Source organism: Gobius niger, assembly GCF_951799975.1.
Source record: "Gobius niger genome assembly, chromosome: 9".
In the NCBI taxonomy this organism is placed as follows: domain Eukaryota; kingdom Metazoa; phylum Chordata; class Actinopteri; order Gobiiformes; family Gobiidae; genus Gobius; species Gobius niger.
Window position 1 is genome coordinate 32,134,418 of NC_136860.1, and position 27,892 is coordinate 32,162,309.

General features: G+C 41.6%; 1 protein-coding gene across 1 annotated transcript in view; it reads left to right on the top strand.

Moving 5' to 3' along the window:
- The first annotated feature begins 292 nt into the window (after positions 1-292).
- The window catches only part of LOC306968111 (inactive dipeptidyl peptidase 10), a 132,968-nt gene continuing 105,368 nt past the window's right edge, over positions 293-27,892 (top strand). The window contains exon 1 of the mRNA XM_079563410.1: positions 293-524. Coding sequence (XP_079419536.1) covers positions 465-524 — 60 coding nt within the window. The 5' untranslated portion in view covers positions 293-464. The remainder of the gene's footprint in view (positions 525-27,892) is intronic.

A 27,892-nucleotide genomic window follows, 5' to 3' on the forward strand; every position in this document is an offset into this window, starting at 1 on the left:
ACTAAAACTCAGGAATAACCCGATTTTTCTTTTTCTTTTCTCCATCTTTGGAGTCTTTCTGGAGCACAGCCACTTCGAGCGCACTTCACTTCCCAGCCGTTTTTTCCTCCAACAGATTTTCTTTCGTCCCTTTCATAACCTGCACATCTGCACTTGTCCAAACTGCCCCCCTCTTCTCTCTCTCGCGCTCGCACAGCTGGACGCAAATGCGCGCGCTGCACAGATGGCTCACCAGCGGCGCGAGCCTTTACGCGCGAGGCTCCATTGGCTGAGAGCGCGCTCGTGTCACGGTGGAGAGGGAGCGGCAGTAAACAGCTAATCGAAGCGCGGAACTGTCGTGTCACACAGGCAGTGCCGCTCGCGTTGGCTTTGGTTTCTCTCTGCGCCCGAGCACTTCACGGACTGACACGTTCGGCCGTTACGGCGTTTTCCCGCGGAGCTGTCCACGACTCGGTGCTGAAAACATGAACCAAAGTGCGGGAGCTGCGCAACACACTCGGAAATATTCCGTCGAAGGGGTAAAGGTAAGCGAGCAGATTGTTATTACTTTTACGCATGGGAAGTGAACGCTTGTGTTTGTTTGTGGGTGTTGCCAAGTGGTGCAAACTTTTGAGCTAAGTTTTAAGCCACACGAAGGACGTCGGGCTGATACTTTCAGTTGCGGGACACAGACGTTGACGAGATCGTAAAGGAGGACAAGGGATGCTCCCGTTTGAAGACGCGCTTCCTCCATGCATTAAATGATTCATGTGACTTTGAACACAGCGCGCACATATGGCACAGAGATACATAGCAATTAACATTTAATACAAGCCTCACCGGAGACGACGACCTCCAAAGAGAAATATGCACAATTGTAACCACTGGTATCGACTCGTTTTAAGGGAATCGATGCTTGTGTGGGGCGACCTTCAGGCAGGTCCCAGCGCGTGGAGTGCGAACGGACCAGCAAGCAGTACAACCGACCGAGTGAGCCGACCTAAAGGTCTTAAAGACTTTCTCCTACTTTAGGAAAAAGAAACAGTTATTGTTTGTGCACGCGGGGCCATGAGGGACAGTGCGCAATGAATGAGTAATGAGCGCGCACACAGTTTGATATTCATCTCATTAGTAGGCTGATAATGAGTTCTAGTTCTTGGGAAATAGTTTATTTCTCTATACAGTTACGGAAAACAAGTGGAGCCTATACCACTGCACAAGTAGGGCTGCTCGATTATAGGAACAATATAGATTTTAGTAATACATTAAATCACGATTGTTCAAACGATTATTTGTTGCCTTAAAGTCTTTATTTTATTTATTCATCTTTATTATCATTTGGAAAAAAAAACAACGACTATGAACAACATTTTCTTTAGACAATGAAGAGTGAAAGATACCTGCCAGCCCTCACACCTGTCCAACAGAGCCGCGCGGCCTGATGACATCATCACACAGCGCTAAGGGTTTTATGTCGGACCAAAGCCTTTAGCTCGTGACATGTGAAGGGAACAGACACAATCATCACAGCAGCATGAAGTAATAAGAGTTTGCTTTAAGCTCCGTTGAGATCTGCTCCTGAAGAAGAGTTTTAGACTTTTCGACCAAACAAAACAAGTGCCTGGGCCAAGGATATCGAGGCTTCTAAACAGCTGTTCTCCTTTCAGCACAAGGTGAGCTCTTAACAGCGGCGTTATCTCAAGAGTGAGGTACAAAACATATTAGTACCATATTATAAACAGTTCTATCGCGCTGCGCTGGTGTTTCAGCTGATGAGAAATTGCTCACAGAAACCAGCAGGACGGACTTTTTGCGCTTTGGATGGCGATGCGGGAGGGCATCCTTAATAATGTTTTTTTTCTCGATTATGTTATATTTGTGATCGTCTAGTGTAATAATCGAAATCGTAGTTGAATTTCGTTTAATTGCACAGCCCTAGGTACAAGTGTGTCCTCTTTATGCATCAATGCTTGTAATGCTCGAAGTCAGGGGTAGGCAAGTTTGCGTCACTGAGGGCCGATTTTCATTAGAGCCAAAACACCAAGGGCCGAAACTCACCATTGTAGCCTAAAGTTAAGAACCATTTTCTGCAAATGCCAATGTTTTACATCAGTGGTTCTAAAGTGGTCCGGCTCCGAGACCCGCCATTACCTGAATGACAAGCTGCGACCCAAATAAAACTAAATTTATAAAATATTGTATTTACCGCACATGTTTTTTATTGAACAAGTCATAGATTTGAAAAAACAACCCAAAACAACCCAATAATATGCATTTTAACAGACTCCAATGTGTTTCCATGTAGTATCAGATGAAAAATATATTGAAAAAAGTTCCTTACAGGCTCGCGACCCACTTTTGAGTCCCAACCCACCAGTTGAGAATCACAGTTTTACATTATGACCAAGTGGGATGTTCTGCAAGGACATTTAAAAAAATGCTCTCTAAAAAAACACACAATTTCTTGCATTTTTAGAGTATTTTACAGGTTTTTGATCCCTTATTTGCATAATAATATTTCTCGAAATCATATTGGGGCCCCAGAGCTTCTGTGCTGGAGGGCCGGATGTGGCCCCCGGGCCTGACGTTGCCTATCCCTGCTCTAAGTTGTTGCATGTGCCCCATTACAAACTGCATTTACATGGCTCAGAGAATTTCTCAACCGACAAATCCGCAGAAGAGCTTTGTTTGTCTATTTTGAGCATCAATTTTATATCAGCAAGAACTGAACAACGTGTATACGGTTTAGGCACCGTAGCGTTTGTCAGATGGAGACACATAGCGAATCTGCGGGTATTGTACGACTTGGTATAGTGACTAATTGTATCCATTCTGTTCAGTTTCGTGCTCTAATGCGACACATAATGACAGCCTGTTCCTTTCATTGACTTTGGGAGTTCTCAAAAAGCTGCTCTCACACTTAGCCGACTCCATCACACACGTTTTCTTTTCTACAGTTGACTCATAGTCCCAAAGAAAAGTGAAATTGCCCTTTACAGTCCATTAAATGAGAAGCAAGTTGACTTACGATTAGCTTTTGTGTAGAGTTTGAATGCTTGTTATTTTTACCATGTGAAGGAGGGTTAAGAGCTTGTGACTGACACCTGTTCCACAATGTGACCCTGATGAATCTTGGCATTGTCGTTATGGAAGGAAAAGAAAATCCATAGGTTGAAGAACGTCATCATTCAGTGCATTCAGATAGTCGCTGGTCTCTTTTGCTGAATGTACATGCGCCACAATGTAGTCATTATTCACTCACTTCACACTCTGTCATGACGCGCTTCTATAGTCGTCACAGCTGCCCTCGGGTGGACTGATGGACTGCCCTCCTTCCAGGGCTGGACTGGCCATCGGGAGATTCGAGAGTTTTCCCGATGGGCCGACGTACTTTTGGGCCGGTCAGACCGAGATAAGGCCCATTTTACCTGACACCGGCCCACAATTAACGGGAAAAGCCATCAGAATCATTACCCTTATGCAATTACACAACTCCTTCACTAGAGGGATGTGACGCCTTTTATACCCCTCTAGTGGCGCTTTCTTGAGTTATGGTTCCCAGATAATCTCGTATAATGAGCAATGGGCCTCTCGGACATAACACTCATGCCCCTCACATTGCGAATATAAGAGGAAATTGTTTATTGTAACTCCCTCCAGGACCCACAGAACCTTAGACCGCTATTTTTTGTACATTTTAGACAAATGTTTGCAAAGAAGTGCATGCTGGGAGTTGTCAGGTGACTCTGTCTTGGCCCTCGTCGTCAGTGCGCGCAGTTTGTAAATCTTCTAGTTTCCATTGAAAGGATTTACAATGTTTGGCCTTTTTTGGACTTCTATTTTCACTCCACACCTCTCTAACTCCGTGGTGAGTTTTACCATTTCACCTTAAACCTACAGTGGGATCATTTGGTTGGTTTTGAGAGGTTTATTTGTGTTGCAGTCACGAGTGGAACTTCATTAACGGAACGCACATTTTAAGATTGTTAAGTCATTTTACAAAAATTCCTTCAAGTTATAAATGAAAAGATTAAAGTGTTGAATGCTATGACGTGTTAGCTTGAACTCGGCAGAAACAATATGCAACTCTTGTCCTCGATTCGTAGCTTTTACTGTTTTAGTTCAAGCCAAGGGCTCATTGTTTTGCTCATCACCTCGACTATTGCATTGAATATGACTGTTTTTTTTTTTTAGAGGGCCGGTCTTGACCCAAAAGTCCCGGGCTGATTTTTTCTGCCAGTCCAGCCCTGCCTCCTTCCAATTATAACACAAACAGATTTACCACGATCCACTGGCACATGGACTCTATCCGGTTTTCGTCTTACAAGTCCATTTTGTAGCTTTTCCTGTTAGGAAGTCATATCGCATGCGTGCATTGACATGAAGCGGAGCGGTCCATATAAAGACATGCGAGTTGGCTCCTGACTGCCTGGCTCCCATTGATTACCATTAACATAACATCACATTCAAGTCGATATGTTGCCACGGCACAGCTACAATGAATTATGAATAAATGTGCTATTTATCACGGGCCTAGGAATCAGCGCACAGTGATCAGTGTTGGATTACCAGGCAACAGCGTGTAATCTTTAGTCTTGACATGTTATATTGTAGATTCCTTCTAGGGGGGAGCCAAAATATGACTTTACTGAGACTTTGTCTGTCTGTACAATAGGAGCGATCACTGTTGTTGTTGTTTACTTCAGCAATTTTTCACTGGCTTTTTGGTGAATGGTCGGCAAACAGCTGATGCAGACAGTCGTGTTGCGCTGTATATTTAAATCACAGATCTGTTGCAGCACAAGGGAAGCTTAGCTCTGTTTGTAAACATTGTAACTCATGTGCAATAACTTCTACGCAAAGCCACATGAAAAAACTTCTGTATCAGAGTCACTTTATCAATCACCTGAACTGGGACTGTAAACTTTGCACTACGTTGACATTTTGATACTTTCAATGACTTGTATTCCCCCCTTTTCTTTCTCGAGTTTTTATTATTCATTGTGCACAAGATACCCCTATTTACTATTACTTACATTACATTATATACTTACAACATACATTTTGTCCAGTTGAGTTCCTGCCTCATAAATTGAGTGCTTAAGATATGCCTCCAGCCGCTTCCAATATTTGACATCCCACTCTATTAGCCCTTTGTCAATACATGTGTCTATGTAATCCGGTGATAGATCTCTCGATCAATGCTCTTATCACTCTTTCTCACATCCACGTAATGACGATTTATGTGATTGATACCTACGTATGTCTTCTTTTGATGTAGAGCAATTGACTATTTCGCCAACCTTCTGCGGTTGCTTTTGAAGCTGGATATTATTTGGGAGGGTAATATTGATAAAATGATTAGTCCATCTTTTACTTTCCTGGAAATTATAATGGACCAAGCATTCAAGTCCTTTGATAAAGTAAACATCATGCATTATTAAGCCTTAGTTTTTTGGTTTCCTCATGAGTGAGATTTTTCGCTTTATAAACTTTAAAGCAGTACTAAGTAACTCATACCCCTAGAGGGTATGAGTTACGTAAGCGCCACTGCAGATGTCGTAGCATGTAGCGGTTTTTTACTCATTAATTGTCCGTGAGAGTAAATATACGCTGACAGAAAAGACAAAGGAAGAGAGGGTGCATCCAATTACGCAAAGGAGATCATATATTTTCACGAAAACTTGGCTGTAAATACTGTTTAAGTGGCGCTAGCCCGCAGTTAGCTTTGCCCGTTAGCCTGTTAGCTTCTTCTTCATGATTCCATTAGTGTGTATTGTGCCTCGGACCCAGTGCAGGGAAAGCGGTAAGCATGGTTTTCTGGCCAGAGACACCAGGGGGAGATGAAAGACCCCCCAATCAATCATGCATTACCCCCAGAGGGACTACGAAAAGGATCTATTAAGGTTAACAAGTTACTTAGTACTGCTTTAAATAGTGTCTTTGCCAGTGAGAAGTGAGAGATTTTGCTGATCAGGGTTTCGAGTTGGGCTGGAGTGCTCCTCTGCAGGCAGTTGTGGGAACGACATAAAACAGTTTAACTTTAGCTTTTATCTCCGCGATAAACATACTTTGAAAGCAGAACAGGTCCAGTATTTGATTATGGGCATTAAAAATGTGTAAGAGAGTTTCAGGGTCTCTCTGTGACGCAATAAAAACAGCAAATACAGACCTCAGGGCTTCATCATAAGAAACAACAAAGTGAACAGAAGCAGGCATATTTTTCACCAGGGAACGCTAAAAGATATGTTTAATATGTTACTCAAACAGAGAATAAAAATACAACTTTTCTTTCCCCCCTGGACACTTTGATGCATTTTTGATGTATTTGATATTCTAATTTTGCATCTTTTCAAACAACAATACTTTTAAAGATTTTATGATAAAGGTACGTGAGTTCAGGCATGGATGACTTCATCCCCGAATTAAACATCTAACTCCTGTAATGAATGCACATGAAAATCTTAATAATTCAACATAAGGATCACATAAGTATACCATTAATTCAATAAAACAGCAATGAAATGACAATAAAATGATCAACCAATCATGATCATGAGGATCATGCTTAAACATCATGACTCATATGGCGGAAATCTTATTATTATAAAATTTGCAACAGTCAAAAAGGTATCATTTGGTAATCCTTAATACATCATGATTTCATTATGATTGTGTCCCCTAAACCTCTTAATGTGTTTTTCATATAAAAGCACCAATAATATACAGTACAAGTATTACCAAAATAAATGTCATTTATACTTCATGATTATGAATAAATCATTATTTCTTCATTACTTCATTTTGCTTGTGTCGACTCAAATAAAGTGGTGCATTAAACTTTAACCTAGTTATTATACTTTGTCTTCTTATTTGCAAGTAGATTTCCGCCATATGAGTCATGATATCCATGCATGATCCTCATGATCATGATTGGTTGATCATTTTATTGTCATTTCATTGCCGTTTTAGTGAATTCATGGCATTCTTTTGTGATCCTCATGATCATGTAGCCAGACTAAATATCACAAGTTATATTGAGTCTGGGGAGCACCAATTAATTTTCTCGTAGGAGAGGTGTGGTTTACGATTGTCCATAGTCGTTTATTGGGCGATGTGAATGTCTATCATGCACGTAGCCACAGCCAATCGTATCATCGTATCAGATGACGTTTGAAGTACCCGCTGTAAACCTTCGAGCTAAACTATTTAGAACACGGTCTAAAGCTTGATCAGCTTTTTTATCCGTAAACAAACTACAAGCGTCCGCATGTCGACTAGCTCATCATCGTCTTGCCGTCCCTCCTCGTTCTGTGATTGGTTCCCAAATCCATACAAAAATATCGGCCATGGTTCCCAGACTGGTGTGCAGTTTGAAATGATTCGAGCGTACACAGCAGCATGGGTGTTCCCAGGCTAATGATCATGATGAATTATTAAGATTTTCATGTACATTCATTACAGTAGTTAGATGTTTAATTCGGAGAAGTCCTCCATGAACCAACATGTTTGTTCCTGAGAAGTCATGATTTAGTTATGCATGAATATATCATGAAATCATGCATTAATTCATGCATAAGTTCATGAAAATCATGCATGAACTCATGGATCATTATTATAAAGCGTTATCAAATTTTAGCTCCAATCAGGGTTCAACATTTCTGGATTTTCACCCTTAGTTTTATCATCCATCTCCCATTTAATTGAAAAATCAACCCAGCCCATTGAAATTACCTCGTAGACGATGTATCACCCCCTAAATATAGTCTCATTGAATCCACCTTGTTGGGTCCAGTAACCATTATGAAACCAGGACATGTGTGCATGATGGGACTCCCTGTGGGTTTTGGGGGTGGTGGAAATAAGTGTGTCGCTTGGGGCTGCCCTGTAGTGCGTCGGCTTCCTCTGGTCTATCCATTAAAAGTGCACACGAGTCGCACGCTGCTGCTCCGAGCCCAGCGGTCTTTTAATGATACGTTTAAAGTCTGGACATGCATGTTTTAGCGCATTTTCTCCAAGGGCAGGGGATTTAAGTGGAACCAGTGCACATGTATATGTAACTACATATACGGTGCATACATCAGCGCCACGTGTCAAATGCAAGAAAGGCTTTGCAAATCACTTGGACCCTTATTATAGTATGCTGGTCATCATTTTACTGGTGAAGTTACGTTCTGTGCAAGCCTGTATTCTGGGTTTTCAAATACTTTTCTCTTTTTCAATCTTTGCTTTTGCACACTAAAATAATAATATGAAAATGTGCCCTTTTAACTGAATCTGGGTTTGTCTTTGATCACATTATAACATCATCAAGCCATGTCCTGGGCATCCTCTGTACGGCCCTGTCCCAGGTGTGTGACGGCTCAGGCCCGGAGTGGCTTTAAATTGTTATTCCCATCTCCCGATTGATGGTTCAGCTGCACGTGCTTTTATGCATCCATCTTGGGAGGCACTGTGTAACTTTTTTATTGAGCACTTTCCGCACTTATGGCTCGTCTCTGCTGGACTCCAAAAGGTCACCAATTTCCACAGATGATTGGATATTGATTTTTAAAAGTATCCTCCTTCTGACTTTACGGCTGATAGTTTTTTTTGTGGTAGAAATAAAGCAAGAGTGATTATGCGGCAGGTGCGCGGAGGTTTAACGCAGTGACTGGATAAGCCTCGTGTTTCAAATGCTGAACGTTGATAGTTTTGGCCGGAGTATTGGATTATCCCTCCAATCCCCAAATTGATGTTCTATTTGGAAATGATATGGCCAAAATGGATTTTGGTCTCTGCCTTCACAAGCCACTGCACCTATTACAAACATGTATGAATGTGGAATAGATAACACATTTAATGAAAAAGCAGGCAAAACTTGTACTTGTTTTCTGTCACTGATTTTAAAGGGACACTGCGTAACATTTTTGGACTATATGGTTGCCATCAGTGCAAAACATGCTCCTACTAACCAGCTCACTTCAGAAAATGCTATATTTGCTGTGGGTAATCAAAAAATCTCTGCTGACTATAGTTGACATCTCCATGGGGACGAGCGGGAGACGTACCCACTCCCGCTAAAGTTGCAGCAATAAAAATTGTGTCAAGATTTGAGTGTACTTCTGGGGTGTTCCTGGTCTAGTAGTATCTATTTCTGTTTTAGACATTATTTAGTGCAGCTCTTGTGCTTGGACAAGTTCTAGTTCAGTCCAGATGTAATTATGGTAGGGTTTGGTCCCTGCCTCTTTCTGTCACCACCGGTGCAGATTTTCACAGTGGATGCAGACAATCCCCAAAGAGTAACCAAGCTCTCTGCTGCTGCACTTATATTAATGTAATGGACCAACCTGCTCTCAGGGAAGAAAAGAGAGACGGATCTGCATGGGTGCCCAAGCCCCGCTGTTTGCCTCCAATAGGACCTGCTCCAGGCATGTCCTATTGGGAGGAGGCCTCGTGTCCTATTGGGAGGAGGCCTCGTAGAAGGCCCGGGACATGCTGGTGGGACTATGTCTCCGAGCTGGCCTGGCATCGCCTCGGGGTCCCCCCAGAAAAGCTGAAGGAGGTGTGCATGGATCAGGACGTCTGGGCATCTCTGCTGAGACTGCGGCCCCCACGCCCCGGGCCCAGATAAAGCGGAAGAAAATGGATGGATGGATGGATGGATGGATGGATGGATGGATGGATGCCCAAGCCCCGCAGCAACCACAGGATCAGCACATATGAACCATAGATGACACTATCAAAACAGGCTCTGTAGCACGTGTCAACAGTGCAGGCTTTGGGAGTTTACATAAAATAAAGGATTCAAAAAAACAGTGATTAATGGGCTTTATTTTAGCATCTGGATTGAGTGTGACAAATACATATTTGAAAATAGTTAGTTCCTGCTTTCACTGGAAAGTCCTTCCCCCAGTGCAGGAGCTGAAATCCCTCTAAAAGCGGCTCAGTCCCAGTTCTCTCCTGTCCAAAAGCGATCAAAAGGGTGGCTGGTCCTGAAACAGATTCTAGAACAAAAGGTTCCTGTGGTGCTAAGGCGTCCTTTGTGGAGTCTTCCCGATGTGCAGTGGTGAAACATGCAAAAGTGCTTGAATGTCTGTGGGTTCAAAATACAGCCCTTTTCTACAAATACACTCTTTGTTTTGTATTTCATGAGGTGACATTCCCCTAAATACCATCAGCATCACTGGTGCTAAACTGGCAGTAGACTCTTGATATTTTGTTCGCTTGTCCCGTTTTCTTTTGCCTTCACATTTCCGATCATACTTGAGCAGTAGATTGCCATCACCACCTTGCTTTGGAAGCCTTTGCTGTATTTGTTATCAAAAGCAATATGTCAGCAGGATATAATGTTGGGTCTGTATCTGCTGTTTGGAGCAGATAACAGACTTACTGTGTGGGGGAGACGTCTATAGCATCGCCGCGTGGTTTGGGTTTTATTCTACCATGTTGCATCTCTGTCTTCATAAACTACAGGTCTTCATGTTCGGTTGTTTTGTTGTTTAAGCATAAAAGTGGCACGCTTTTGTCAGAACTGCTGGAATTATGTCTCAGCATAGGGCCGTTCAATGAGGCGCATATTTGGATCACTTGTTTAGAAACACGCTGGTGTGACTTTGGAGGGTTTCCAAGTAGAGCGGGCAGCAGCGATAACAAGGCAAAAATAAAAACATGTCTTGCAAATGTTAGCATTAGATATACAGCCCCTGAGCTACTCATCCATATCAAACAAAGAATTGCTTCAAATGGCACAACTGAGGTCACAGTCAGAAACCAGGTTAGGCTTCCCTCAGGCTTTTTGGTGTGCGGGTAAAGTGAGTGCCGTTTCTCCAAAGCAGTTCGATTAAGTTATTCCAATTGTAGTATTGTGTTTGTGGACAAAAAAAAAAGTCTCTGTATCTCTGCTTTCCTTTATGACCATTTTGACAGATGTGGTAAAATATAGCTTCAAATGTATGTCTTGAGATCTATATTTTTGTAAACCACTGGGCTCTCTGGGCTCCTCGGTTCAGTCGAACATCAGAAATCTTGCCGTTTGATTTGACCACTCGAGGCACCTGGTCAAAAACATTTTTAACCACTTGAGAAACATGGTATTTTAAAGCAATAAGTAACTTGTTTAACTTAATAAATCCTTTCCGTGGTCCCACTGGGGGTAATACAAGTGTTAATGGGATGATTGGAGGGTCTTTCATCTCCCCCGATGTCTCTGGTCAGAAAACCACAATTGCAACTTGACTGCCACCGGACCGGAGCCACCAATACACACTAATGGAATCACAAATTAGAAGCTAACAGGCTAACGGGCAAAGCTAATTGTGTACTAACGCCACTTTAAAAAGTATTTATAGCCAAGTTTGAGTGAAAAAAAATATTTCCATTGTATAATTGGATGAACAATATCCCTCTCTCCCTTCGTCTTTCCTGTCAGCGTAGTATTTACTCTCACGGACTATTAATAAGTTAAAAAATCGCAACATACTACGACACCTGCAGTTTCACTTATGGCCTCTAGGGGCAAGAGTTGCTGTACTGCGTTAAATACCAGAAATGTTATCCAACTCGGATCTAGAATTGGTGATTCATGCTTTTATCTCCTCTCGTTTAGATTGTTGTAAACCGTCTTCAAATGGTTGAAAATGCTGCAGCGCGGCTTTTAACAGGATCTGGCAGATGGTCACTGCATTACTCCCATTTTATCCTCTCTGCACTGGCTCCCCATCAAATTTCGAATTGATTTCAAAATTTTAGTTTTGACATTTAGATGGTCAGGCTCCCAAATACGTGTCTGAGCTGCTGTGCCCCCACTCCTCTGGTCGCCCCCTTAGGTCCTCGGGCCAGAACCTCCTCACTGTCCCAAGGACCCGCTTTAAAACCAGAAGAGACTTGTCCTTTGAAGACGCTGCTCCCAAATTGTGGAATGACCTTCCTCTGTCGCTACGTGTGGCCGACACTGTGGGTTTCTTTAAAAAACAGCGGAAGTTTGGACGAGCTTTTAGTTGACAAGGCTGTGATTGTTTTTATGTAAATTTTTCTTTACATTTTTTTGCCCCTGTGAAGCACTTTGTGATTTTATCTGTGAAAGGTGCTGTATAAATAAAGCTGCTGCTTCTTCTTCTTCTTCTTCTTCTTCTTCTTCTTCTTCTTCTTCTTCTTCTTCTTCTTCTTCTTCTTGGTGAGTACAGGCTTAAGAATTGTCAGCCCAGCAGTCTTCACTGTTTGCCTTTGTTCTGCAAATAACCAATAGGCAACAATGGCGATCAGTTCCAAAATAAACGAAACACACATTTGCACGTATTCTGCTCTGTGGAGATTAATAATAGCAAGGACTAAATATTCCTCAAAGTATCAGATTGGTATGTAAATGGCTTATGAATTGTATTGACAATCAGAGTGTTGTTTTACACATGAAACATTTTTAAGTCAGTTCTTTATTTGTCATTGTACAAATACATAACAAAATTGCGTGGACCACGTGTTGGGTTAGTCCTGGTTCTGACACCATTCTTCATACAGACTTGTTGAGCTATGGAGGTGGACGGTATTTTGCATGGTGCGGAGATGAAGGAACCCTGATGATTGTTTGAACAAAATGAAAAAAGATGAAATGAAATATCGGCAACAGCTCTGAGCTTGAGTATCGGTGTCGGATCAGATTGGGGAAAAAATGAACAAAACACAAGATATAGGCTCAGGTTCAAAAGCCTCAAATCAATTTATATGTCCACTTTAAAATCTTTCTGAACATAACAACAGCAGTCACCTTACAGGCTGCTGACCTTGTACATGTCCGTGGGCAGCAGGTCAAAGCTGTTTCCATTCACAGATTACACCACACAATGCCTTTACTGTTGTTGCATCATTTTATCCCCTTTGCACAATATTGATTCAGCTTTGTGAATACAGGCTTAAGGTGAATTGCCAACCCAGCACTCGTCTTTGTTTATTCTTGTTCTGCAAATAACCGGCGGAGAGCAAAGAGGCAGAATTCACAAATAAAATCAATGAGGTTTTAACGCAGGTCTGCCAAATGAGATTAGACTGTAGCTCAGATTGTTTGTATATTGACTGATATTCAAAGGAACCCATATTGTCTGATTCTTGGAGATTGATTTCCATCATTATAACCTGGTCTTGTGCCCTTTTTTTTTTTTTTTTACTTTTCTGTAATTAATTTATTTAGGTCCATGCACATGACTTAAGTGTTAAAATTGCCTCCAGTACAAGCATGTATTTCGATAAAGTAATTGGACTCGAACTCGGCTTCACAGCAGTCCCTCTGTAGACAACATTGTTATGTATTCTCAGAAATGAGGTCTGTAGTACTTTAATACACACTGCCTGACCCAAAAAAAAAAAGGTCACTCGCACACATTTGCAACACACATATGCTGTGTTGTTATAGCTTCTCCAATGTTAAAAGATCCATGTGTTGCATTCACCAAGTTCTTATATATTTTTGATGAATGTATTCTTTTCAACAACAGCAGCACCGTCTGCAGAAGTCGGACTGCAGACAGTGCTGTTGTCCAACCTCCACTGTGTAAATCAGCTGACAAGACACGTCACAGCAACATCTTGTGACTGAAGAAGATTTCAGGAAGTGAGCAGCCTGGTTTGAAAAAAACACACTGGTCTGATCAAAAAGAATACGTTTTGCAAGTTTAACACAAGAAGACCAAATTAACTTTTTTTGGGTTAAGATCTTTCTTTCTCGGCGCACCCTTCGAGATCGGGTGAGGAGCTCAGTTACCCGGGAGGAGCTCGGAGTAGAGTCGCTGGTCCTTCACGTCGAAAGGAGCCAGCTCAGGTGGTGAGGGCATCTGTTCCGGATGCCTTGGGGAAGGCCCAGGACACGCTGGTGGGACTATGTCAGCTGGAAGAGGTGTGCGTGGATCGGGAAGTCTGGGCATCTCTGCAGAGACTGCTGCCTCCGCGACCCGGATGAATGGGTTAAGATCTTTGTATTGATGATGGGAGAGTGTGATCCCTGCTCAAAGCCCACTCAAGCACATCCCAAAGATTCTCTGGACTCTGTGGCGGCCAATCCATGTATCTCATGCTCCCCAAACCACTATTTCACAAATGTGAGGCCAACTAATCCCAGCATTGACATCTTGGAAAATGCCCATACCATCAGGAAAGAAGAAATTCCATTGGTGGTTGTTCAGGATGTTCAACTCGTCGGCTGATGTCATTCTTTGGACCCATTGCGTTGATGAACCTACATCTGACCAACTGCAGCGTCACCAGATAATAACAGTCCAGGTAATTTTTTGGTAAGGTAGTGTACAAAGAAAGGCCTCACACACAAACATTCCAAAAATGAATTTCAAGTTGTACAACGTAAAATAAGCAAACATCCATAAAGGCTTTGTGTTTTTCAGAGATGTGTGGCTTATACAATAGCCTTTGAGCTGTGAGCCTCTCTGTCTCTCTCATGAATCCCTCAGAAGTAGTTCAGCCCGGCCGGACCACAGGGAGTAGCTGGACCACAGAGGATAAGAGCCCAGGCAAAGAGAAAGAGATGTGCAGCTATGATTGCATCAATCTCATTAAGTAGAGTCGCAGGAAAAAGCATCACAATGGACACTTTTCAAATCCACACATGTCGCAAAGGCAGGAAGTGTTAACCAGTTATTTGACTATATAGTGCCAGCAAATAACTTCACTAATGTTTTCTGAGAATCAATGTTCATGACATAAAAGCTTGTAAAATGTCACTGTCAAAGGGCAGATGGACAAGAAAGCAGCAGTTAATAAAAGCCTAAAAGCAATAGCAGATAGAAACTACCAATAAGTAAAGGTCACTTCAGCACAAAAATGCACATGTACGTTATTGATTACTATTTACAACACAAAAAATAGGCTTTTTAGATTAAGAGATGCTGTGGTTAATTGTGTGCTGCCAATGAAAGCCTGTAGTAAAGGAACCCTATTGTAACTGCAGTTGTTTGCCCATTCTATTAACTGTATGAGGAGCCCGGGCAGAGGAGCAGGTGGAAGCTACAATGGAATAGATTGCATCATTGTGTGCAGTGTTTGCTCTGTCCGGTCATAATGGATGATTTGGATGCCTGGACAAATGCTTGACTTTTATGAGCTGCAGAGAAATAAAACGGTGGGGCAGATGTTTGTGGTGCAGGGACGCTGGTTTGGACATACATGAAGTCCAGTGAGATCCTCCAACACTTGGGAGGGTTTTGCAAAATCCCAAATTCTTCCAGATATCAGGGAATTGGATTTGAATGGGGAGTGTGTCAATCAACATTTCCATCAAAAAGAGAGATTATATTATTAGCTTTAATAGAACATAAGCACCAGTTTGGTGTAGAGGCTTCCCCTTGATTTTAATTCATATATATTCTATAGAGTTCAGGATTGTGATGTCATATTGCTAAGCATCTTGGGATTTGCAGCAATAATAAACCACTGGAGATTTTAAAAGGTAAAATACTGGAGTTATAGTTCATGTCAAAACAGTTGGACACCACAGTGAGTTAGATGTATCTACCAGTAGTGACTCAACTTTTGAGTTTATACTGTTTTTTTTTACTGACTACTGTACTGCTATACTGCTACTCTTACTCTATGGGAAATGTTTGCTAACACCCACAAACATGGCATCCATCTGCCTTGCTCAACTACCGGTGAGTTGTTTATGTGCTGCTCGTGCCGTGTACGCCTTGTTTTTTGGGTCAACAATACAGGCAGGAATAGATGTTTGGCACAGCGGTCATCGCTCGTGCTTCACAGCAAGAAGGTCCCAGGTTTCATTCCCACCTGGACGGGGCCTTTCTGTGTGGAGTTTGCATGTTCTCACCATGTCTGTGTCGGTTTCCTCCAGGTGTTCCGGTTTCCTCTACCACTAAAAACATGTACAATAGGCCAGGATGAATGAGAGTGTGTTTGAGTGTGTGAGTGTGGGACAACGGATGGAAATTCAGCCTGGATTGACTCAAACAGACAAAAGCAGCGGAAGATTTATTGACATGCATTGTTTTGGCGATCAGACCCCGGCAGTAGACATCGATGTATGTGGACGAATGATTAGAGTTAACTGTTGTGTTCCCCGGAGCCAGGACACTGGTGAGAGAGACCCGTGAAGATGCAGCAGGGAGAAGCCGTGGGTAGAAGAGGAGGGGATGGGGCGGATCCATGATTGCTGGAGGCTTAAAAGCGGGACCGAGGATGATGATTGGCTGCTACGGAGGTGCGGCTCTTACGCTGATGGGCTGAGGTGGAGGTGTGGCCCTCATGGAAGCGATCATTGGCTGGAGCTGGTGGTGCTGAAAATAGTCTCCCAGGTTGAATTAATGCCTAGGCTTCATTTAGCTAAAGGCTACAATCCGGCGAGGTGTATGAGACCTCCATTTACATGCATGAGACCCATGTATGTTCATTAACATGCACTGTCCCGATCAAATAAACCAATTAAAAAGATAAATTCATATTTGGATCATATTGCTCAGTAAGACATTGAAGCAGCTTGGTCTAAAAGGGGTCAAATATCTACTTAAATTGGATAAAATTATGTGTACACTGAATGCACGCCATGTGTGAACCAGATAAACACCCAATTTAAAATGCATCACCAAAGCATCAGGCCATTATAATTAAAAAAGAGCCCGAGTATACATGCACAACTAAAAATAATATGAGAAATGGAATTTTTATGACCCAACTTCCCTCGTTCTTACAAACAAGTTGCCAATAAAAAGTTGAACATTAAACTAAATGTATACTATTTATCTATTCTGCTGTAAACACTAGAGACCAGTTCTAAAGCAATAGGACACACTATACTTACTGCTGATGCACAGCTCATTCCACTCCACCAACTTATTAAAATACTTGGTTTGTTTACCAGCATTTTTGATGCATTTAGGGCATCTCCTGCTCTTGCTCTGCTCTTCGGGTTAAATATGTTGCTTATTTCATCTTGGCCAGTAGCACTCACTTAATGTATTCAATTCAAATACGCAAAAAAGCTTAAGGCCAGATGAAAAAGTTGTTTGCCTCGAAGTTGATCTACCTGGTTTTAGACTTTACTTTACGGCCACGACCCAGATTTGCAAAGTGACAGACTGATGCGCTTACATAATAGGAACTTACATAAGGCCCGCAAACAGACTGATGGGGGATGAGCAGGTCAACACAATGGTAAACAAAGATTTGAGCTTAAGATTGCAATATGCTCTTGTTTATCCATGTCTCTCAGTTTGCAATGATGGTTGGGGTCGTGAGGGTGAACTTGTAGCAAAATGTGTTTTCTTTGAATTAGAGTATGTTGTGGAAATGTCTCTGGGGTAGGAAAACATTCGCTCGTTATTTCAGTGTGAGTGTGGATTTTAAAGGAGAGTGGGGGCAAAGCGATACGAGGGAGTATAGTTATAACAAGAGGACTGGTTCAGTCCAAACAACTAGCCATTCGGAAGAAAGTTGTCTCTGTAGGTTGTGTTCTTGTGACGTCACAATATTCTAAAGAGCCTATAGTTTAAGATTTAGGCGGTGGGCAAGTAAAAATTCCATGGTGGTAACTATGGTAACTGTTTTTGGTTGTTGGCCAACGATCTACATGAAACAAAAATGGGCTCAATGTTCAGTGTCTGCTCCGTCACGGATAAACGAAGGTCCAATTATTTTCTCGTAAAGTTCTCGTGTCCAAAAGTTGTGACAATGTTGAAAAATATTTGAGTGATGTTTTTTCGGTATAGAAAGGACTTTCAGGCAAAAGATTAATATGGCGGGTTTGTGAATCCAGTCACTTCCAAATAATGATTCATTTCAACATTTGTCAATTTTCTTTTTGGAGATTTCTATATTAAAAAAAAAAACAAGAACAAAAGTGGTGCATTGGTTCCTGTCCTTCATTTGAGATTATGACAATATCAAATTCTAGAACTTATATATTAAAAAATATATATATATACATGCTGCAGATGTTAATACATACATACTTATATCTAGTGAGGCTTTTACAACTTTACTTTACACACCTATATAAATACTTGGGTATTTGTTGTCGTATAACCAATGCAAAAGTGAAACCTTGGGAATGGTTATCCACCGACAAATACTCATCTGAACAACAAATAGATTCTGATCACAAACATTGATTTCTCTGCGTGACGTTGGTCGGAGGGTAGGCCGGTGTTTTGGGCGCGGGACAGGAAGAAGGACTGAATTTGCAAGATTACAGACACAGGCAAATACAATATATGTGCATGGTGTAGGTCTCTTTAATCCAAAACATTTAGATAGCAAACAATGTAAAACTATTTTCAAAAGCCTGATACGGTTGTCATTTAATTGCGTACTTTCTACAGTATGTTGAAAATAATAAAGTCTGTATTAGATAAATAAACTGCACTTAAATTAGTTTTTAAATGTTCCTGTGTTCGTTAAAGGTCAGCTGAATGACATATCTCCTGTCATTAGTTCGATGCCGTGGGCGGTCAATTATTCACTGGAGAAAAATGCAAGATCAGCAGAAAACAGGGACAGCTCAGTGGGGATTCTCATGCGCTGGAAGGAAAATTCATATTCACGTGACTGTTTTCATTGTAAAATGTGCAGTTATAGTGAAATGTAACGCTCACTGTAAACGATATGTTACATCATTGGAAAGTGATTCAAAGCAAAAGGGATGGAATGTTGTGTGCATAACAGACCTCACAGGCTGTTACTATTGAATCAGAGCCTGTATCACCTGCACAGAAGTAGCCTGAATGTATACGGTTCTCCATCCTGATTCACTTCACCTTCTCACAAAGCTGTGCACACGCCTGAAACATGCATCCACGGGGAGGATCAGGATGTACGGGAGGTACCGTGAGAGCTATAACCGAGTTAGGGTTAACGGTTCATGCTCAACTACCATGAGCGTCGGACTGGCGTGTGTAAAGAGCACTGAGGACCCAGGGCCCAGGGAGTAGGGGCCCTCAAAAGTGCTGTAAAAAGTATTCTAAATTTTCTCATAACAACTGAACACAACCAGGCTCAAATACCATGGTTGCTAGACAGAATTTGGCACAAACAATAATGATGGATGAATCTCAGGGCCCTGACACCCCTTAGGGCTCAGCCCACACACCGGTGTTCACGACCGTGCGCTTCTCACTCGCAACTCAGCAGTGACTTTGATGAGGTGAACTCTGCAATGCATTGACACAGAGCTAGGAAAGAGAAATATTAATCTGGCTTTGCACTTATGTGCTTTTATTTAACACAAGCCTTTTCTAGCGAGCCTTAGATGCAACTTTCTTGTCATAATTGACAGTTAAACATGAAGTGAGGTGAGTTCCTGCCTCTGCCTGCGCTGAGAGGTTTATTGGGGCAGAGTCAGAGAAAGAGCCAGAGACAGAGCTCCTTCTCTCCCTATTTTAACCTCTAAAGTTTCTCTTTCCTTATATTTATTGTAATTGACTGCCATCAGGCCACAGTGACAAAAGCCACAGGTCGCTCACGCTATTTTCGCCTAATTAATTATGCTAATTAGCCGCACGCATTTGGAGACTCACTCACTCAATGTGGTTCTAGTGAAAAGATGGATGTCTCCTGCAATTTAGCCTATTCCATCGTACCTTTTTAGAACAAGAATTTACTGACAATACTTAAAGGCAGGCTTTAAATATGATGAGCGACTAAATGAGGCTGAAGCCCTTGGCTTTTTTCATCATGCCTGTGGGCCACAGAGACAACATATAGTATCATTTTATTTTTTTTAATAGCATATTAATGCCTATTTTAAAGTCACACATTTGTTATTGGCAGCACAAACATCCCATGTCACTGGTGCAGTCCTCCTGTTTCATGTGGTATGCTAAATAATCATTATGTTCTATCTAAAACTAGCTATTTCGATTGGCCCAATGAAAGTAGAATATTCCACCACCAATTCAAATGTCTATATCACTACAGGATTAAAGGTTATTTAATTTCTGTAACTGGAGGCAATTCAGATGCAATTTCAAGTCAAACATTGAGTACACATCAAACAAGCAAACAAGCAAACCATGAACTGGAACCTGAAGTATCCAGGACAAGTCTGTATTGGATATGTGTTTGTGTATGAAGAATTATTTAGGCCGACTGATTTTTTTCACCAGGCCAGACTATATATAATAAAGTTATAATAGAAAATAAATGAACTGCACTGTCAAACAACACCACTGTTATGAGTTAACAATAAATTAACATATACATCAAATATGCAATATGAATTAACTGGGAGAGAGGGGGGTGGGGGTCCAACCAAGATGGTTTGTACCCAGCGCTCAGAGTTCGGTGGTGTTACGCCCCTGTCAACTACCTTCAATTTTCAAGAAAACTGTTCTGAAAACTGTCTGACTTCAACTCCACAAACTGTATGCACTGCATTTGCGAAAGCCAAACGGAGGATATCTTTCAATCAAAGACCGGCCAGAGCCACCTTTGTATATAAATCAAGATTAGCCCAGTGGATGCATTAAAGGGGCATCAAGATAGCGCCAATGGCAGTAGACAGTACACACTGATCGTAGGTTATCCTCAGGGACTTTTGCAGATGTAAAGGCATTGTCAGGCCACGGATTAAGAGGAACATCAGAGAGTGCTTATAGGATTATGTGATTATTGTTTGCTTAAAAAAATCCCTATGTCAAAGGGTGATGTGTTAATCTTCTGTAAACCAAAATAAAGCTCTACAAACTTGCTAAGCTACTCTTTTTGGTACAATGGATGTCAGTGCTTTACTCGTCCTCTTCTCCAGCGCTTTTGCACCCTCTGCTGCCATTTTGTGTAACTGCTTGTACAACCTTTTCAGTCCTATGGATATCTTGTGGACATTATTGTAAGTTATAGTTAAAAACAATATATCAAGGCTTAGGGGTGAGAAGGTCTGAATAAAGAATGTGAGGGTGAATGGGCGACAGTGGGACAGATGGTAGAGCGGGTCGTCTCATGATCGGAAGGTCGGGGGTTCGAATCCCACCTCCTGAAAGTGCACATTGTCGTTGTGTCCTTGGGCAAGACACTTCACCCACATTGCCCCCAGTGTCTGCGTACATTGGTGTATGAACGAGAGTATGAATGGGTGAGTGGTTCCTTGCTGTAAAGCGCTTTGAGTGCCTAATGTAGGTGGAAAAGCGCTATATAATTTGAGACCATTTACCATTTACCAATGGAAAAACAAAAACAAAACCCATGAATACGACACGATGAGAAGGAAGGCAGGGTTAGAAATGGGATCATTAAGATGTGAAGAATACTATATTGAATAATTTGGTGTTCAGGACCCGGGAAGGTAATTAGGTCAAGTGTGTGTGTGAAGAGGGAGTTTGCTGGATTTGTGTAGGAAAATATCTTTGCCATGTGCGTCGTGACACTTGAAGAAAATTAGATTTTGAGGCTGAAGAGGTTTTGCTTCCGCTGCAATGGAGATGGAGCTGTACATTGCAAAAATGTCTGAATGACGGAGGGGAAAGACAATACCTTTATATTGCACGGGTGGCTCGTGAAGAGATCACAGAGCATATCGTTTTCGTGTCTGGTGAACTTCTCTCCAGTTCTTAAGTAATGAATAAATATCATATCCTCTCATCTTGTAAATAAAGCTCTTAGCAGGAAATCAAACTTGGAATTGTAAGCTCCAAACTTCAAATAGCAACTAGGTCGTATTCCCCCCCTAATTATTCCAGCTGCATTATGTAGATTTACAATGCAGAGTTAATTAGACCCCAACAAAAACAAAATCTATCCTCTGCAAAATATACAAAAACACCTACCTAATTTGAAATATGTGTGAGCTAAAGCATTGCAGCGCGTTCACCTAAATTAAGGGGCCATATGGACAGATACGGAGCCCTAATTTAGTCCCAGGATGATCCTTCTGCGCTCGGGCTTTCCCAGTTGAGTGGACTGGTTTTCTGAATGAGGAAACCAGCGTCATTAGTCTTGGACGTCTGTGCCAGTTCAGGAAATCTGGGTTGGGGAAGCACCGAGCCGGGGAACACGGTGCTGTTTTGGGAGACAGGCATTAGTTGTTATTACGAATTGGTCTGGATTTGTGAAATATTATTGACTATTTCCAGGAATGGAAAGTGGAGCAATAACATGAAATAAAAGGGGGAACAAACGCAATGTTGCCGTAAAGTTCTGACGGGAAAATGAGACAAGTAAGAAGACTGAGGGCTCCTGTCTTTTACTGAACTCTCATGACTTGAATTAAAATGGCAATCATGGAATATTTTTGAAAACATTTTTGAGTGCTTATTTTATTTACAAATTATATAACATTTTCCTAAAGTAAAGTCATGCACACTAAAATCATTGTTTGTTTCCTGGTTATATGTTTCAACGCCCCCTGAGCAGACCAGGGATACCAAACATCCTATATGATCCAACGCTGCTATTGTTGCAGTAGGTTTTCAAAATAAATGGTTAATAATTTGGATTTCTGTAGCTATATAAACTTTGTTTGATGCACACATGGCTGAAACTTGACGTTTGAAGTCAAAAACGTTTGTTTCAGGTGTGGGAGTGGAGGAAAACCGAGACACAGAAATGGTGTAAAACTGGGACTATTCTGCCTTTACTAGTGTGTAAGAACTAGCTTTACAGATAGATACAGACGGCATCTCTGGAATTGCCCATTTATGGTCATGTTTGAAAACAGAGAATGCTAACTTGATGCTACATGTTAGCATCGGGCTAATGCTAACGGTTAGCTAGCACTAGCTACAACTGCCGTTTTTTCACTTCTACTGAACAATCTGCTGTGAGAAAATATCCATATGGGCCCGATTTAGGCTTGACTTTATTTATGTGATAAGTAAGTTCATATTCCACCAGAAAATGGCAAAAAAGAGTGAAAAATTGTGTTTCCCAAAAGATTCTATTTTCCACCTCGGCGAGGCCAAGCCCCCTTCTAAGACGAGATGCCGTCTGTATCTATAGCAAACGGTCTCCAATAGAGTTTGGGAAAATCCACAGTTACCATGGAGATCCGCCATCTTTGCAGCTGTTAGCATACATTTTCCATAGACTAACATTGGATAAAAACAGTATAAAAAGTGGGGAAAAAAGCCGTGAAACAGCTCCGTTAGCTGCTGAGTTAATGCTGGTTAATACATCTAACTCACTGTGGTGCCCAAGTGTTTTAAATCTCCATTAGTTTACAATTGCTGCTAATCCCATAATGCTTAGCGATATGACATCACATTCCCGAACTCTATAAAGGACCAGGAAGCGTCTTGCTGTTTTGGAGTGATGTAAAACTGTAACATACAGAAACACAAAGAATGCATATTACAATCTTATTTGGGCAAATATACAATGCAAATATAAAGTAAGTAGCTTAGAATAACTAAACCCTCAAGAAAACGGTTGCATTAGTGAGCGATTAGCACAATGCTAATTTACATTGAAAAAGCCATAGGGATGCTAACGGTGTTGGCGCCTAATATATTCTTACAAATGACGAATTGGAAACATGCTAAAATGACTAAATTTGGTGTCTAGAAGCTATGATTGCTTTAGTTCAGATACTTACAGACATTTATTTGTGTAGGGCCAAAATAAAATGTACTGGCTGAACAAAACACACACAAATCAAAACACAAATAACTCTTCCCGAAAGGGGGCAGTACAGGGACAAATCAATGGTTTTGGAGATATCCACTGGGGCATGGGACAGAGGGCTTAAAACTGGCACTAACCTGGGTAAACTGGGACATCTGGTCACCCTATGTATATGTTTGACTACCTGTAGTCAAAGTAAAGCAACAGCATCTCTTTGGAGACACGCTGGTGATGGTACTACCAGCAAAGTCACGTCTGAGGAGAAGATACTCCACCAATAAATACATTTGTAATTAAATCAATACCTGTATTTTATTCTATTTATTGGATGAAAGGTTACTGTGTATATTTAAAAGACCAGATAGCCTGGATTAACAGCCCCAGAGGGCAAATAAAACCCATTGGTATGATTATCTGAGCATCTTCCAGAAACCAAGGAGTTAAACCTCACTGTAATGGTGTGAAATGAGTCCAATAAAACAGAGCTGATGATTTACATGAAGTAATGAGCCAGACACAGGCACTTACTGTAAACCGCTAACACTGCGCCGCGGAAGCTATCCTCCCATATTATATAAAGCCTTTTGCAATTATCTCAAAGGCAGAAAGGCTAATAGTATTGAAGCCATTGTACATTTTCTGTGGCATAAAACACTATAGGCCACAGGCAGTGTTCATTATAACGACTGCAACCAATAAATGTGTGTGCCTTCGTAAGTTCAGCATACAGGAAATAAATGTGTTAGAAAATAGTATTCAATGGACTCCACTTTCCATCCAACCACTCCAAGAACACATTTTTCAAAACCTAAACTTATCAAGCACTTAGCGGAGAGTTTGAAGACCACCCTAATGGCATCTGAAGGCGTCATCATCCATAGCCATGAACACTCAATTACAGTCTGTGGTTTAGATTCGCAAAAGTACCCGGTAGCACTTTTATTTACCGAACAGTAATGGAATAGAAGCTGCACTTTAGAAGGAAAGTACATCACATCCATAATCTCAAAAACAGTGGGCTGCTGGATCAAAAAAAAGACAAAAAAGAAGACACGATGAGGAATGTTGGAAAATGTCTGAATAACAGTGTGAGATGACCACGTTCATGTCTGATGAGGGGTCTCTTTTTCGGAAATGACACTTAAGTGGAGCAAGAGAAGAAAAAGCAGTCACGAAAATGAAATTAAAGTGGTATGGTGCCTAAAAGAAACGCACAGTAATGAAGGTAATCACTGTGAGCACTCAAGGACACGCACTTGTGAATTACCGGGAAACATTTTATTGGTAATGATATGGAAACTGCTGGATATCTGGTATTGAGGAGAAAAGCCATTCTTTTTATTCAACTACTGTATATTCCAAAAATATTTTTCACATTTCTGACATTGAATTTGATGTATTTTTGATTGAAAACAGCATATTTTAGTGACATTAAAGCAGTACGAAGTAACTCTTGCCCCTAGAGGCCATAAGCGCAACTGCAGGTGTCGTAGCATGGTACGATTTTTTGACTAATTCCAAGACTAATTGTCTTGGAGAGTAAATACTGCTGACAGAAAAGGTGAAGGGAGAGAGGGATATTGTACATCCATTTATAAAATGGAAATCATTTTTTTCACTCAAACTTGGCTGTAAATACTGTTTAAAAGAGTTGTGCGCACTGAATGGGTGCTGCTGCCGGATGCTCTCTCATCGAATGCAATTTCTCCATCTGTGAGATCAATAAAGTACCATCTTATCTTATCTTATCTTATCTTATCTTATCTTATCTGAAAGTGATGCTAGCGCGCAGTTAGCTGTGCCCATTAGCATGTTAGCTTCTTCTTCGTGATTCCATTAGTGTGTATTGCTTGCTCCGGCCCGGTGGCAGTCAAGTTGCAAACATGGTTTTCTGGCCAGAGACACCAGGGGGAGATGAAAGACCCTCCACTCATCCCATAAACACTTGTATTACTCCCACATGGACTACGAAAAGGATTTATTAAGTAATAGGCCACCTTTTTGACATACTGAGATACCTGAGCTTAGACGAGTTGATGCGTACCTGTCTGGTCTTTACGCGTGCGCTCACTCACGCAAACAGAGCGCAGATGTTAGCATTTAGCCTCCTCTCCGCTATGGGGCCAAACGGGAGTGAAGTTAGAAGCTACCAAGCTCTTCCACGTTTTCCTTATTTAAATACGGTTACGTGAGAGCTATACCATCCAAGTATAGTTGCACAAAATGAAACATTCTGAGCGGGAAAAAAAGGGTACTATATTGTAAGGCGTAATAATACCTTAGGAGCACTTCGACGTCTGCGTAGTAAACTCAAAGTGCCTTTTTATCCGCTTAGAAAATCGACATGTTTTAATTTTGTGTAACTATACTTGGATCTACTAATGTAAATAAATTCCATCCATTTTCTTCCGCTTACCCGGGGCCGGGTCGCGGGGGCAGCAGTCTCAGCAGAGATGCCCAGACTTCCCGGTCCACACACACCTCCTCCAGCTGTTCTGGGGGAACCCCGAGGCGACACCAGGCCAGCTCGGAGACATAGTCCCACCAGCGTGTCCTGGGTCTTCCACGTGGCCTTGTCCCACTAGGACATGCCTGGAACAGATGCCCAAGCCACCTCAGCTGGCTCCTTTCGACTCGAAGGAGCAGCGACTCTAAATAAATTAAATAGGGAAAACTTCACTCCCATTTGGCTCCATAGAGGAGAGGAGGAGAGGCTTTTGCTCTGTTTGTGTGATTGAGCGCACACGTAAAGATCAGACAGGTATGAATCCACTCATCTAATCTCAGGTAAAAACATCATTATCTCAGTGTGTAAAAACAGTGGCCTAGTCCTTTAATTAAACCAGATTTTAAAAGTTTTGCACCTTGGATTATTATAAATGCTGATTACATGTTACAAAAGGGGTCCCGAGTTGTTGTTTGAGGGACTTAGTAAGGGGTTGCAGCCTGAAAAGTTTGGGAACCCCTGCTCGCCACCTCAAGAATATGATTGGTCACCCTAGTCAGATGGAGCGAGGCAAAAAATAAAAATAAATAAATAATAATTTCTTGTTCCCTGATGGCATTTTCACACATGGATTGGTCGCCATCTTTGGGATGTGCTGGAGAAGGCGTTGCACAGTGGTCACACTCTCCCATCATCAATACAAGATCTTGGTGAAACATTAATGCAACACTGGATCTTTCAACATTGCAAAAGCTTTTAGAAACAATGCCAGGGCGAATGTCTGCTTTGGCCGCCTCGGTGAAAAAAAGTGCGGACCCATCTCTGCGTGTGTGATATTCGGTTTTACTGATGGTCCAGTCATACTATCACGGGTGCAACTTTTAACATGATTAAAAGTCTGACTATCTTCTGACATTTTCTTATAGCCATCATCATGTTATTATTATCCTATTCTACTGTGTTATTTGCTCCTTACGAACAAATTAAGCCAAATGCAGCAAAAGAATACAAAATAGATGACGATGCTTAGTGATGCGGCAACGTTACAGATGTGCCTTAGTCAAATGTAAAAATCCTCTGCTGTTTTCACATTGTTCCCTCTTGGCACGTTTCTTTGCAGCTGGCTGAACAGACCCCCCCCCCCCCCTCCTCTGTCTCTCTCCCTCCATAGTTAGCAGGAGACAAGAGATGCCGTTTTTGGAAAGCTGTCAATAAAAATTACCGCTCATCTCGGTCACACTCCTGCGCTCCACTTCAGAGATGTTTTCTATTATATTAACGAAGCAGTCGCTGGAGAAGAGGTGCAGAGTCTCGGGGCGTCATCTGCGAAGGGGATTGTTGTGGCTTCGAGCCGACGGGAGGGAAAAAGTGTGGCCGGGTGCCATGGTTACGCGTAAAAGTGGGAGGGGTTGCGAACATTTTATCTCACTATGCGAACGATCGAAATCACGGAAATGTCTTCAGCTATCTGAGCCCGTTCATACAAATGTGCACACTCCTTTAGCCGCCGAATCCTGGACCCGATTTAAATCTAACCTTACATCCCCATACAAATGAATAGGGAAGCCAGGCGCAATACTAAAGGGGAGGTATGTTTTTTTTTTTTATGGCATTTACATAATTTCTGTTTCTGTATCATCAACGTATTATAAGATGAGGTTTAGTGGCCTCTGGATGTGTATCTGACCCCACAAAAAATGAATTTGAGTTAGCATTTAGCTCAGAAGACGCTATTAGACGCTAATTTGTATCTAAAGTAAAATCTCAAAAGGCCTGTACATTCCTTAATGTTTTCTGACTAGGCTTTGACCTCACCTAAATGTGGTCGGTGGGTTGTGGCAACGGCTGAAAACATCTGGATCATTCATAATTTGTGATGATTGATGGATAATGCTAATGGCTATAGGAAAAATACACTAGCTGACT